Below are 14,611 nucleotides of genomic sequence, written 5' to 3' on the forward strand. Positions count from 1 at the left end.
TGGACAAGAAATTCTTCCCTGTAGTCCATCAAGCAATTCAAAGAATGTATTCGGCCCATTCAGTCATCACGTTGCCTTCTGCTCGGAGAGGATCATTGTACTCTCTCTGGATCTCAACTCACAGCAACTGGAATGAAGCCAATTTGAGCTCCTTTTAAGATAATGCAAATAAATATCAACCATGATTTGCCGGTTTTATTTTTATTTTTTCATATAACTTTCCTCTTTTCACTCCCTTATCAGCCCACAGAGCGTTGCTGTCTTTCTTAAGGGTCGAATGAAAGGTCTCTCTTTTCTTGAGAATCAAGGCAGAGGAGAAGCCTGGTCCAGGACTGATTCATGTCACACACACTGGTGGGATTTTATGCATAGATAATTGATTGTCGAAGCAGCATGGTCACTGTTGGATCTTGATGGTGCTGCCGAAATGTCACCTTACTGATGTTACAGCGGCAGCGATATTAAAAAGGCTGGTCTCAAAGGCTTCCATCCAAGCACACTCCTCTCCCACTGTGTCTGAGAGAGACAGCACTGTTTGTCGGGGTTCTATTTCAGAGAAACAGATCTTGCATTCGCTGCGTTATCTGCACAGGACAGTGCACCGACTTCCAGAAGTGCTATTGAACATTTCCAATCATAGGGATAAATCACTCTCCGTTTTAAGTGGAAATCAAAAGTGTGGGAATAGTTAGGGAAAAAGACATAATTGAGATTGCATAGGATTTTGTCTCCTTCGGAAAGTAAAAAAAAAAAAAAAAAAAAAAATTATAGTCCGAGCTGCAAACATACCCCATGACAACAATAAAGAATCCATCATTTTAGTGGGAATGTTTTCATAGCAATTGGAAGAATTTTTCAAGTAAAATTGTTTGGAAATGTTGCAGACATTAAGTCAGATAATGCAGTATGCATTTATATAAAAAGTAGGGGATTACGTGAGTGCAATCCGGTTAATTTTAGAGTTAGGCTAGTATACCAAAACCTGAGCAGGGACTATAAACTGTATTAATCTTGAAAGGCTTATGCAGGTAAAAATAGACTACACCTGCATGCCTTTTTGCCTCTATAATACTTTGCAGAGGGAAACCATTGAGCATCCATCTCCATTACCAAGAATTGGAGAAAGGATATTTTACCATCCATGTTCAGAGTGGTTTCAGTGCATTATACAGAAAATGAAATACAAAACTAAGCGATTCAGATGTATGAACAGGAGACACGTGAACAGGATCTGTTTTTTTATTATTATTTGCAGCACCTGTGATTGTGATGGGTTGCTAGAGTATATATGAAAAACTAAAAACTCTATATTCCCATTTATGATTAAACAATGTTATTACAGACTTACAAAAAAAAACAAAACACTAAATTAATATGTCAATTTTTATGTTCCTCAGCAATGTCATTTCAAATGTAGGGTCTAATGCTATTTTTTTTAATGTGTATTAAAAATAGGTTTTGCTCCCGATGTTAGGGAATAGCCTTCTACTTATTGTGCGTCTCTGACATACTGAAACCATCTCCAACTCAGCACTTCCCCTGATAATCAAGTGTGAATGAACATGTAAACTTAGCCAAGTATTAACAGAACTTGGCCTTTCTTCCACACACAACAGTTCATGCTGCTGTGTGGAGCTTGGATGGCGTGACAGAGGTAAAAGGCAAACAGCTTGAAGAGTGAAGAGGACCCAAAACAGACAGGCGGGAACAGACCATAATGTTGGGCGAAGGCTGCTGCTGCTGCTGAGAGGGGGGAGAAGAGAACATTAATAGCCACCATATGTCTGCATATTCTGGGGTCTCCAGTGTGAATTTCATTGCCCAATGTACAAAATGGACCATCTAAAAGATGTGTGTAATGCGGCCTGAGACAGCTACTGTGTGAACTGCTACTGCGTGATCTGTCACGCTGAGGTTTTTGAGGAAAAATGAGGGTTGCAGCTGTTTGGTTCACCTGTCCTGTCCTGTACACGGCTCTCCATCAAACCAGAGCTACTGTCCTCTCAGACCTGCACCATAAACATGTTCTTCCACAGTAATCTCAGATGTTACACTTCCTTTTAACACGGCAGAATTTTCAAAACCACAGGTTAAAGAGACTTGTACGATGATATGGTGTTCCATTTGTAGCACGTAGTTGTTGCAGAGGAATCCATCGACATACTGTTAAACCTTTAAGCGTTGTACTGTATTAAACCACGTTCTGCACAGCAAGAGTCACCAAACCCATAGAACCATCGGGTTGCTGTGAAGGCCAAACCTCTTCATCATGGGTCTACTGATGCCATTTTTCAAGCGCCTACTAGTCAAGAGTTGTAAATTTTTTTCTTTTTTTTCTTTTTTTACTTCAAATGTTTGGCAAAAAAGCACAACATGAGTATGTGATTGAATTAAATTTAACTGTTTTCACATATGTTCCCTTGTTTAAGGGGGGAAAGTTACTACAGCACTGCTTAAGCCGTGGATTATCTGTCTGCGTCCTCTGCCTCTTTAGCATCAACATGAATTCACCCACTCAGAGTCTATCACACTTCCACAGAGCTCCCTGAGAGAGAGCGGACCTTAGGGAAACCCAAGTAGGGAGGTGGGGGGGACCTCAACATAGCAGAGTGGAGCGGAGCAGGGTTGTGGTGGAGCCCATGGGCATGGCCTTCTCACTCTCTGGCAACCACTTTGTTAGGAACACAACACTAATCCTCCTTGTGTCTTTATTGCCCTCTGTGTAGAGGAGCAGGCCGGGGCTGGGGCTGGGGCTGGGGCTGGGGCTGGGGCTGGGGCTGGGGCTGGGGTTTGGGCTGGGGGGAGCACCGCTGCAGGGCCAGTATCATCAGCATTCCTGTTTGAAGATAGGCCATGCTGTACAGCATTAAGGCATCTAATGGAGGCAAGCTGAGAGACACTCACTGTCTCAGGGAGTGAAATAGTATGGAGGGGGGCATAATTTGAGGATAGGCAGATTACTGCAACCAGAAATGACTGTGGGGCAATTCTGGTTCATGTTGTTACACATACTCAATCATCTAAACAACACATTAATGTGCTGCTTTAATTTGTAATATTGCCTCTGTGGCTGAAAATAATTTGTCATGCGTTGGATTTGTTGGAATCTCATTTTGGATGATTCTAAAGCCTTTAACACAAATTGTTTAATGAATGTTGAGACTAAATGTGTCTTTGTTCAGTTTAACTATTTCGTGAGTTGTACAACTGAAAAACTTAAGATGATTCCACAAAAAGACAACTGATTATACTGTAGTATTATTTACAAAGATTGTTGGGGGAAATCTTTTCTCACAGTTGGCCCAACTCTTGATAGAGCCTAGTCTTTGTCGCACCCACTCAATTGGCGCCATCATGTGTCCGTGCAGGGCAGCAGACTGCAGGTGCATTAAATTCAATGTCACCTTTTCTCTCCGATCTCCTGACTGTCCCCCAGCTGTCACCTGAGCACTTGGCAGCATAAGGTATTAGCATCAAGATGCAATCCAGATTATATGCTTGTCACTCATTCAATGCATCTGGTGGTTTACAATGTGTGAAACCGACACAAGATAAAGCCGGAGCACAGATGGGAAGATAAAACCCTTCCAAATATACATCAGTGAAAATCCTCAATGTTGCTATTAGATCACCAGGAGTACATTTAACAAAGGTTTGACCAAAATGAGTTGAAATGTAGCAATGAAAAGAGTAAATAAAGGAAAAATTTTAATCTCTTCTTGGAGAGGAAAATTTTCTGTACATCCATTTTGAATTTTGTAGCACTCTTTCTTACAGAGGATCTGAAACAGGGTTTGCAGCTGTATCTCAACTGAACAGAACCTCTGCTTGTAAGCTACATCCATATTAGCAGTTTATTTCCATGTTTACACCGTTTCAAATTCTTTGCAATAGTAACAGGATTACTTTGTGACAAACGGTAATTTGTGGAATTCCCTCATTTCAGTTGGAGGATTTTCTTTTTCCTCTGTCCCCGTCTTATAAAAAAGTATTGTGTATTCTCGTCTCCCCGGAGGTTTGATTCCAGAAACCCTTCAGGTTTTCGAGCAGACCTCTGTGAGGGGCCAGATAAAGCGGAGCAAGGCCTGGTGTTGCAGGCATGAGGGAGCAGCAGAGAAATAATAAGAATAATAATATAAGTCAAACCACTGATGAATACTCTTTTACTGCACAGAACGATCTCACACATCCCAAGATGTGAGACTTCCACACTTTACGATTACATTCTGCCTTACAAGTTGCATATTTCCACTTTTTCCCTAAAACGTGTCTACATACTGTACATTAAAGCAAGCCTTTTCCAAGCCAAGAAACTTTAAAATGTGAATTATTTGACATTCTAGATTTTATCCTCGAGAAGGAAATAACAATATCTGTGCCAACAACCCTAGAGGTTCTTACCAATGATGTAAATCTTAACAAACTGATCCCAGATATAATATTTCATGTAAAAGAGACATAATTCTTTAACTGATCAACACTATTTTCAGTTGGTACTTAGCCTAAATTAATAGTGTATATTTTGGAGTCTGGATTAATCTACAGAGAAAATGTTTACAGCGGAAGGCTATGGACATATGTGACCCCCTACAGCACTGTGGCTCATTCAGAGTTTAGCCATAAATGGAGAGAGAAATGAATCAATGATTATCCAGTTCCTTATTTTTCAAAGATTGTTTTCATTCATGAGGCTTGAACATTGCTTGAGATGAGGAAATTAAACCCAGTGAAAACAGTTATATAACGTTCAGTTGTTGGTGAGATCCTTTGTTTCCAATGACTCTTACGACTGTGTCAAAAGTCACTTTGAAACATTTCTTCAGTGTGATCAAATGCCTTATGATTACGTGCTGAAAGGAATTAGTAAATGTACATTAGTGAATTAATGTATGGAAATGAGCTTGAGTGCCATCGTGGGTCCAGTTCAGTTGATCCCCAGCTGCATATCTCGGTAATCACCGCTGCCTCTTGGATTCACTCACAGGCACGCAATAGGCAACCTGCTGCCAGCACCCCGTATGCTTTTGTCTAATCAGGCGTTTCACTGGGCTCTACTTTGTTGCACAAATATGAAAGTAAGTCTCTGCAGCAGAATGCACAGAGGCACATTAACTGGGACGCTAAAGCCCCAGTCATTAAATCCAGGATTTACACTGCAATATGAATCCTTAACTCTCTTAAGAAGTTTGGTGAAGAAATTCCCAGAAAGATCTCGAGGAACTTGGTGATCCCACTGACCTGCAGCTTTATTTTGTTTTCAATACCACAGTCATTACTTTGTTAAATTAGCTCGTTCAATTACACCTCTCAGTGGATGATAAGCCTGTCATTAACTTGTAGGGTAAACGGGCATCTGTTTGTTATTGTCTCCAGAACGTTACGTTGTTTAAAGTAAAGACTGTGGTGCGTGTTCATGTTGTGTAATGTTCTGCTAACTCCTTTTTCAAGCAACGTCTGTAGCTGAATCTTTGGTTTATGCCGCCACCTATTGGATAAAAGCATGTGCTACACGCCCATAATATGCACTTTGGATTCTTACCTGTTTGCAGATTTAATAAGTAACAAACCCACTCCATCAAAGACGCACATAGTTAGGGTCATTCTTTTAAAGAATGGTAGACTGGAAGCTCATTTACCACACACAAGTATAAATTCTTATTTCAATGTTCTCACATATTGACAAGGACACTGTTTCATCTAACATGGTTACACAAAAATGAATATTTCTATTGGTGTGGTGACAACAAAGTCACATTCTCATAGAATATTACAGCAACATAACTGAGTCAATGGCCTTAAATCGCCATAGATATTCTCTCAACAAGTACTCAACAATGAATTGTATTAATGAACTAGAATTTTTGAAGTAGTGTTTTCCATCTGAATACATCAAAAATGTGGGCACACGCTTCACATTGGAAGTACAACTATAATTGTCCATCTTGTATTTTGTATGTTTACGGCAAAACACACAGGATTCAGAGCTTCACGGCACAATAGAAAAGCTGAAAACGATCTAAAATCCATGTGGCAAACTGGGAATTTTGTTCCTAGTAGGAGGAGGGGAGCATGGATTGGTTTATGAGCTTATGTGTGACATTGATTTTATTGTCCTGTAACCTTTAACAGTCTTTCTTTTCTTTTCTTTTTTAATCATGAAGGATCACATTTATGGATGCATGGAGCACTGTCGTTGAAAGGGGGATAGAGGGACACAGTCTGGCAACCTCCCTGCTGTCACAACCTCACCGGAGTAAAGCATGCTAGCTGTAGGCTGCTGAGGAGAGGTTGCGCACTGAAGTTAGCATCATTGCGTCTTTGCTCGTTGCACAACTGGAAGCTCAACCATGGCAGCAAAGAGAGCGTTAGTAATCCTGTCCACGGGTGCAGAGGAAATGGAGACTGTTATTCCTGTGGACATCATGCGAAGAGCCAAGGTTTGTCACTTGTGTGCGTGTTAGCGGTTAGCTAGCTAGCTAGCTTATGAGGACTTGCTGTAATGAGTTCACCTGCTTTAAATCGGTATTATTTTTCATGTCAGTCAGTTCAAAACACTTTTAATAGCTGCGTGTCTCGTAGTTCTCTGCTGCGGTGATAATGGTGGAATGGGACTTTTCCCAACATGTTTACTCAGTTTGGACCAGTTTTATTTAAGTGTATTAATAACGTTTATTTTGCGTTAACATTCTTGATGATTCCTTCTGTAGTACAGATATTTGGCTTTGACTCAAACTCTTAACCTGGAAAGTGCGTGTAACCAACGGTCAAGTTAAATGTCAAAGTTCAACGTCACCTTACAGTCATGTTGGAGCCTTCAAAATAAAAGCCCAGTCAGCAGACAGTCATAACTCGTGATACCTATGCTATATAAAATAATAATAATAATAATAATAATAATTCCCTTGTCATTTCATTTTGCCCAAACCTACTCAAATATGCAGATTGAAGTGACGCTTGCAGGACTGAGGGGCAAAGAGCCAGTCCAGTGCAGCAGAAATGTGGTGCTGTGTCCTGATGAAAGCCTGGAGAATGCCAGCAAACAGGTTGGCCTCAGCATCTGAAGCAATGGTTTAAAAAGCCATAATCAATATATTTATTGTAAATGTTTTAGAGTATTTAGCACCAGTAATCAAACCGAACAGAATGGCATTGTTCAGCTATTTCAAACCTTGTCAGTCTCAGTTTATCATGGTCTGTCTCTCAGGGCCCGTATGATGTGGTTCTTCTGCCAGGAGGAATGCCAGGAGCCCAAAATCTGGCAGAGGTGAGAAAAACACAGATTCACATGCATGGTAATAGTCCAGGCTCTTGCATTTTTCAGCAGCCTTTTTTTCCCGTCTGCCAGTGTTCTTTTCTTGTTATTCGTTTTTCTGTCCTTGTACACACTTTTGAATGCAGTAAATGTGATTCTCCCCAGCTCCTTGTAAATGGTAGTCTTCTTAGGAACAATAATTACAACAATAATTACTCCTGCAGAGAAAAAGAAAAAACAAGACAACCAGAGTTTTGTTTTAACAAAATATGATTATCAAGGGCCTTTTTGGTGCTAGATGCTGTGTATCGTATCCCAGTTTCATGTGCAAATACTAAAAAAAAAAATAAAAAAATTCCTGCAAACACTCAGTGAGGTGTGCATATTTCTGCATTCTCCTGTATGTTAATATTTAATCCATAGAGGCTACATTGGCTTTGTCAGAGCTGAGGCTTTTCCTCCTGAGGTCCAGTCACACCTCTTGTTTACAGACAACTGTAAACCAAACTCCCACACTGAAATCCATCCATCGTCATCTTCCGCTTATTCCTTACTAGTAAGGGTTGCGGGGGGGCTGGAGCCTATCCCAGCATCTACGGGTGAGAGGCAGGGTTCACCCTGGACAGGTCACCAGTCCATCGCAGGGCCAACATACAGAGAGACGAACAACCATTCACACTCACATTCACACCTACGGTCAATTTAGAGTATTCAATCAGCCTAGTCCCCAAATTGCATGTCTTTGGACGGTGGGAGGAAGCCGGAGTCCCCGGAGAGAACCCACACAGGAACAGGGAGAACATGCAAACTCCACACAGAAAGATCCCACGCCCGAGCCGGGACTCAAACCCGGAACCTTCTTGCTGTGAGGCCACAGTGCTGACCACTGCACCACCGTGCCGCCCCACACTGAAATATTAGACAAAAGTCATTCTCAACAACAAAACAATATAGATGCAACTTATAGGTCCAATGATATTACAGGTGATGTGTCTCACTAAATAAAATCAGTACACTTATTACGGAAGTTCAACATGTAGGTGTGATTCTCATATCAACTGTATGTCACAATCTGTTTTTGAATCTACATAAAATTCTATAATGAGGTGGTCTGCCTACCTCATCAAGCAGAGCATCTATCAGATACCATGTTTAGTTTCAACGTTATTGCCACAGTTCCTCCTCAGTGAATCGTTGGTTGTGCTGCCTTGTGGTTTTGACCGTTCAAACAAACAAACAGTAGAACCTCGTTGTTTTCCAGACAGTTTCAATAAGCTGGGTCCGTCGAAAACTGTGACTGCTATGAGTCCACCAACGACTGGCCCAGTCATCATAAATTTGGCTACATATTGTAATGTCAGCTCAAGACAAAAAAATAGTTCAACCGAAACATTTTGAGTCTGACCCACAGGGGGCGCCACAAACGCCACAAAAGCATTTGTACTCAGAGAGGATGCGAATTCACCAAAATTGGAATGATTGCACCAAGGAAAGGTATTAAATATAATTGGAGGTGCCGTACTGATTGGGGAAAGTGGGTGTGGCCTGCTACATATTTGACCATAATCTTTAATGCATGTTCATGCATGGCCTATTAACTTTTTGGAGGGGATGTTGCTGGTTTTTGCTGGTGGATTCAGATGTTACTTTCTTCAGTACTTTTTTTTCTGAAAGTATTTTTAATACGTTCCCACTATGCCCCTCGTGTTTTAATGATAAACTATTGACTGCGTGGCCAGCGGATGACTCACGGTGCACCTGTTTTCCGTGCTCTCTTTGCAGTCTCCTGCTGTGAAGGAGGTGCTGAAGTCTCAAGATGACAGAAAAGGCCTCATTGCGGCCATCTGTGCAGGTGCAGTTTGCAAAAAAAACAAAACAGTCATGAATATGGAGGTCTAACCTCTACTAGTGACACCCTTCTATGAAATGTGCAAAGGTTGAATATAATATGACCTCATGTTTAACCATCATAATATCGATTCAAGGTAGATAATCCAACCCACGCAGTGCAGTTTATTCTGAGTTTTATTGTTTAGATACTTATCTTCATAAGCAATTGATCAATAAATTTGCTACTAATCTACATCAAATCAGTTTGACAACCGTGTGATATAAATTGAATACACTGTGTACTGTGCTGCCATTTTTACTGTTTTCTGGTATTTTAAAATCTTGATTTGTTTTCAAAATAGTTAAAAGTACATACTGTTTACAAACAGCATCTTTCATTTCTTAGTCTTTTTTTTTTCATAATCCCCCTTCTGGTGTTGAAAAAGAAAGCTGAAGATTTGATAAATGACTGTCCCCAAATGAACCTGTAGACACTGATATTTTATTTGACAGCCGTCCATATGCTGAAAAAGGACATAGGAAGGACATTTAGAATCAGGACAGTGGACCAATATGGCAAAGTGGATTGAAGGATGTCCTAGAAAATGACTGAAACACTCATAGGAATACACAGTTTAATTAACCTGCTGGCAAGAGGGACAGTTGTCAGACTGATCGTCCTGGCCCTGCTTGAAAATAATTTTTCATAATACTCAGGAGGGAGAAAAGCATAATTATCTTGTTTGTTTACTGATATTCCTTCTATGACTGCGGCATTGCTGGAGTTATATAGAGAATTTAAAATGATTACATTAGCTCATTGACAGATATCCGCAAAACATAGATGCATGTTTGAAGTAATCTGTGGGATGATAGATCCTCACCGATGTCTGCCCGGCTGTCTGACTGCTTCCCAGGCTGGTGTCCTCTGGGTGGGGATTAGCTGTAACAAGAGTAGCTTGGCTTTAACTGGCAGTCTAGTGTTCTGCCAGGGGAAATTGTAATCTTTAGACTTCATGGGAAGGCAGCCAAGGAGCATAATCGATAACTTTCTATTTATTAACAGTTTTTGGATGAGCTCACTGCAGTGCTAGGCCATTGCAAAGTTAATGCAGCAGCAGCAGCAGCAGTCGTCAATGTCTCCGCCTCTACTTTTTTCTCTCTTCAACGGGCTGCAGCCTCTCTGGGTGGTGGCTGAAATTGTAACTGTGTTACAAACAACATTGTGATCTAGGACACCGTTATGATATGATGTTTGATATTTTAAAACGTCTATAATTTTAGGGATGCACGCCATTGGTATCGGCAAATGTAGCTCCTTTATTTGTAAACAGGGATGGTCAGATGAGCAAAACTGTTCCTCAAAGAATGTGCTTTATTTATGTTTTGAGGGATCTTCCAAATATTTTGGAAATAAAGAAAGCTGTTTTATTATCAGTGTCAAAATGTAAACATCATGTTTTTATATAGATTAACATTGGATAAAATTGGCAAACATGTCAGCATATCAGATATTTGGCAGAAAATCCAATATTGTGCATTCTTCATTAATATACTTTATAGTAGTAAATTTTTTTTATGCTTGACCCTATTTTTAGACCGCATTATGATGGAACCCTTGACTGACATGAACAACAGGACATTTTCTTGAGTCACATTCTAACAGGAAGCCGTCCAATGAACCCTTAACAGCTTTGCCCCTCTGCAGGTCCCACTGCTCTCCTGGCTCATGGTGTTGGCTACGGCAGCACAGTCACCACACATCCTGCTATGAAGGAAAAGATGATGGCTGGAGGTAATAACAACACCAAACGTGCTTACAAAAAGGGAAAAAATCTTTTAAAAATGTACCACTAATAGAGCTTATGTTTGCTGCTGGGGGAGGATTGTCATTATTTGTAATGGGCAGCAGATGGTGCTGTCATAGCTCTTTGCTGCCTGTAGAGGGTCATTCCTCTATGCAGTAGAGGGGAACACACCACTCAGAGGTGGAAGTGGTTGCAGGAATTTGACAGAACATACTAGAACTGGGTCAGCTGCAGTGATGATAGATCCCTTAAGTGAATGTAGCAGTGGGGTCTCTTAAGACGTTTGGCTTTCAGCGTGTAGCTTGAGCCTCTCATTGTGATTATCCTTATGGTATTGCTTTTTGTCTTTTTTTAGACCACTATAAATATTCTGAGGCTCGAGTGCAGAAGGATGGACATTACATCACCAGCCGTGGGCCAGGAACCAGTTTCGAGTTTGCCCTGACAATTGTAGAGGAACTTATGGGGGCTGAGGTTGCAGCTCAAGTCAAGGCTCCTCTCATGATGAAAGACTGAATGTAGCTGTTCACTTACATCTGCCAAGAAGATTCCTGCTATACAAGTCTAGCTCTGCTTAGACAGCTCACCCAGTGTAGCTGGCACCAAGAGTCAAAGTGACAAATCATTCTCCCTGGAGGACATTCGGCCTTTCTGTCACTATCTTACTTCATGGGCAATTACACACATCCTTGTTTTTCTTTCAACACTGAAATACACATGGGTAATAACCACCAAATTCCAAAATTAAATCTTTTTTTTTTTCAGTGTAATTTAACCACAAATTGCTCGTTCTATCTGACATTAAAAACAACTGCACCTGACTCTGTCTCGCTCAATGGTAAATAACAATACTGGAGGTCACTGTGGCTTGGATTTCATATGCCTGCAGTGGCTGTTGACGCCTAAATTTAGGCTGCATAATGTAATGCATTGTGGGCACTGGGAAGAACGCGGGAAGCAGAATCCGAATTGATTGACAGGAAGCCTGTCCAATGAGAAGACCCGGCTTGCAGCCGTTGTATCCTAGCTAGCGAATGGTAGGTCGCCCGCAGCTATGGGGCGGGGCTTCAGTACAGCGCGTGGTAGTTGGGGCAGAGCAACAAAAATCCAGACGGTCTTCAGTGAAAGAAGAAGAGAAGGATTTCGCTAAAGGTAGGTGTCTATTTATTTTTTAAATCTTCCGCAACAACAAGTGTGGCGGAGGTTATCTGTGACTTTATCAATCACAGTGTCTCACCGATATTGCCATAGCAACATATTGTCTTCGTGGGCAAAGCAGTTTACGCGACGTTAATCACGGTAACTAGCTATCGTAATTGACATTGTTAGGGTTCAGTTAGCTAGTAATACACAGCGTCAGTGTGTAAAATCATTAAAACGGCGGGTTAATGGGAGTCGTCTTGTTGTTTAGCTTGCTAAGTGTGCTGAGTGGTTTCAAGTTCGCTGCATTCATGCCATCATGGTTTTGGCATCAGCGTCTTAAATTGGCCAGGCAGAGTAACGCTAGCCTGAGGTAACGGGTCCCGTCCACCATCCAGAGATGCGGTCAGACTGACAATAGTTTGAGGTGACTGGATGCGGAGGAACATCGGCAGTGTTCTACAGATGTGACCCGACGTGGAGACATCAGGTCCAGGACCTCCCTCCTCATCAGCAGCCGCAGTCGGACTGTGCTGCATTCATATGCGACTGTAGCTAACACAGTGCGGCAGAGGCCAGGTTACTTCCTCAGTCAGGCCGATCCATCACCGTGACAACGCAGAAAAAACGGCTGTCTGACACGTGCAACTATCTAAATAACATGCTCAAAATGAAAATTTGTGCTTTTTCTTTCATCCAAGTAACCCTAACCTGTGGGAGTGTCATGATTTAGTGGTTAAGGTCAGAAGGTGTAGCTGACATAATGTAAATGACTTAACTGCAGTTGTCATTAATAATGCCATTTCTCCTTATTAAGTCCCTTAATTTAACAGCATTTATGCAGCACTGGCTTCACCAAGAATAGTCAATATGTCATGATTATGCTGTCATTTACATTTGAGCTCTTAAAACAGGAAGAACCAGAGATATTCAACTGTTTCTCTTCGCTGAGAGGAAATACAAGTTATCACCTTATGCTGTGTTTGCAAATGCTGGGAACTCATCTCTTAGTCATATATAGAAAACTATGCATCACCGCAGTAGTCAGGGGTCATCCAAAGAGAAGGGCAACTCATAGATTTTTCATTCACTATTGTACAACCAACAAAAGTGAGTTTCTCACAAACAAAGACACACAAAAAAGGGTCCCAAATCACATCAAATCAAAATCCTCTGAGCCTACCTGTGTATGACTTCTGGGCGCACAACACAAAATGTCAGTCTAGATGGGGCTGTGCCTGTCATCTTGAGGTAGCGTCATTGTATTTGTGCCTGAGCTAATATGTTTTATTTCTCTTTTTGAAAATAAAGGACTAGTCATCATTCTCTTGGAGACGATAAGCATGAGTGGCTAAATTGTGTCTTGATGCCAGTTGTGTAGCACAGTCTCACGAATGCTATGTTTTTCAGTTGGATATTTCTGGAATGTTAACATTTTGCGCTGTTGCACATAACATGTTAGAATTATTCTGCTTGAGCAGCTGTACAGTTAAGAGCTTGAGGCTTGACTCCCTATTTCTGGATGGGGCAGAGGAGGGAGGGCATGGGGGAGGGGGAGCAGAAGTCAGTGTGACTGAGTCATTGGTTTAGCTAATGATGCAATTAGAGTGCTGCACTTTGCATCCCCTGATTAGAACCCCCCACTTTCATTGGCCTCCAGATAAAGCAGACTGAGTTTGCTTGCTTTGGTTGTTTTCAGCTGATACGTTTCAAATACTAATAGGCAATTTGCTAGCAGTTGGGCTTTCATCAAACATGACATATCTTTGTGTCATCTGCTATAGATTTGTAGATCTTTCTCACCTCACTTTCAATCCCATACCACACTTTGTTCCAAATGCAAAAAAAAGTCACTTTAGGATACACCACTTCTAAGTTTTAGATCATTTTAGGCTGCAATGCTAATTTGATTTAATTCATAGTGATCAGTATTAATAAGCCTCTTAGGCAAAGTTGCTCTGATGGCGTTATATAAAGCAAAGAACACACTTGACTTGCTGTAGCAAAGATAATGACATATTGCTGACGTCTTGTTAGGTTTCATCCTCTGCCACATCAACAAAAATAGAGCTTCAGGTTATGTGAAGACAAACTTCATCTATTCGTATATTGACTGCATTAAATTGAGCTCTCAGATGCGAGGGATACACATTAAACCCTGGGCGCTTTCAGCTTTTTCTTTTGTTTGTTTTTAGGTTTAGTAAATTAGCAGAAGTATGCAATGTTGGCAAAAGGTACAAAAGAGGAAGACTCATCCCTTTCAGCCTGTTTGTTGAATGGAAAAAACTGAATTTGTTTGCAAAGATGAGCAAATACAGAGAGGATTGCAGATGGTGTGTAGAGCAGTCCCACGGTGGCCTGCGAGCTGTACAACACAATTCATCCAGTCGTGGAATAACTGCTGTAATAACAGCCTCCATACATCACATTGGGAAGCAAAACCCACTGTGGATGGATGCACATTTTGATAACATCACCATCAGTTATACTCCCATTAGAGTAATTGTGGTTTACAGACTCTGTCCCTTCATCAGCATTACCTGTATACATCTTATTTCTGCGATGAGGGATATTGCTGTAA

General features: G+C 41.1%; 2 protein-coding genes across 3 annotated transcripts in view; both read left to right on the forward strand.

Annotated features, from left to right (window-relative positions):
- The first annotated feature begins 6,221 nt into the window (after nucleotides 1-6,221).
- On the forward strand, nucleotides 6,222-11,711 carry park7 (parkinson protein 7). Its single transcript, XM_086200821.1, has 6 exons — nucleotides 6,222-6,437; nucleotides 6,942-7,043; nucleotides 7,205-7,264; nucleotides 9,035-9,104; nucleotides 10,791-10,877; nucleotides 11,246-11,711. Exons 1-6 carry the CDS (start codon nucleotides 6,348-6,350, stop codon nucleotides 11,404-11,406), a joined length of 570 nt encoding a protein of 189 aa, XP_086056947.1. The 5' UTR covers nucleotides 6,222-6,347; the 3' UTR covers nucleotides 11,407-11,711.
- Nucleotides 11,712-11,951: 240 nt separating this feature from the next.
- kcnab2a (potassium voltage-gated channel subfamily A regulatory beta subunit 2a) overlaps nucleotides 11,952-14,611 on the forward strand; it is a 75,857-nt gene continuing 73,197 nt past the window's right edge. For both annotated transcript variants that reach the window (XM_086199702.1, XM_086199705.1), the window contains exon 1: nucleotides 11,952-12,042. The gene's annotated coding sequence lies outside the window, so the exon portion shown is untranslated. The remainder of the gene's footprint in view (nucleotides 12,043-14,611) is intronic.

The sequence above is a fragment of the Aulostomus chinensis genome, chromosome 3 (genome assembly GCF_037954235.1).
Source record: "Aulostomus chinensis isolate RoL2024-O1b breed Wild chromosome 3, RoL_Achi_v1.0, whole genome shotgun sequence".
NCBI lineage: Eukaryota > Metazoa > Chordata > Actinopteri > Syngnathiformes > Aulostomidae > Aulostomus > Aulostomus chinensis.

Excerpts from the sequence above, each read along its gene's own strand:
- park7 (XM_086200821.1), top strand. The coding sequence starts at position 6,348 with ATGGCAGCAAAGAGAGCGTTAGTAATCCTGTCCACGGGTGCAGAGGAA. Across the intron at positions 7,265-9,034 it reads GAGCCCAAAATCTGGCAGAG|TCTCCTGCTGTGAAGGAGGT; the intron begins GTGAGAAAAACA and ends CTCTCTTTGCAG. Across the intron at positions 9,105-10,790 it reads CATTGCGGCCATCTGTGCAG|GTCCCACTGCTCTCCTGGCT; the intron begins GTGCAGTTTGCA and ends GCCCCTCTGCAG.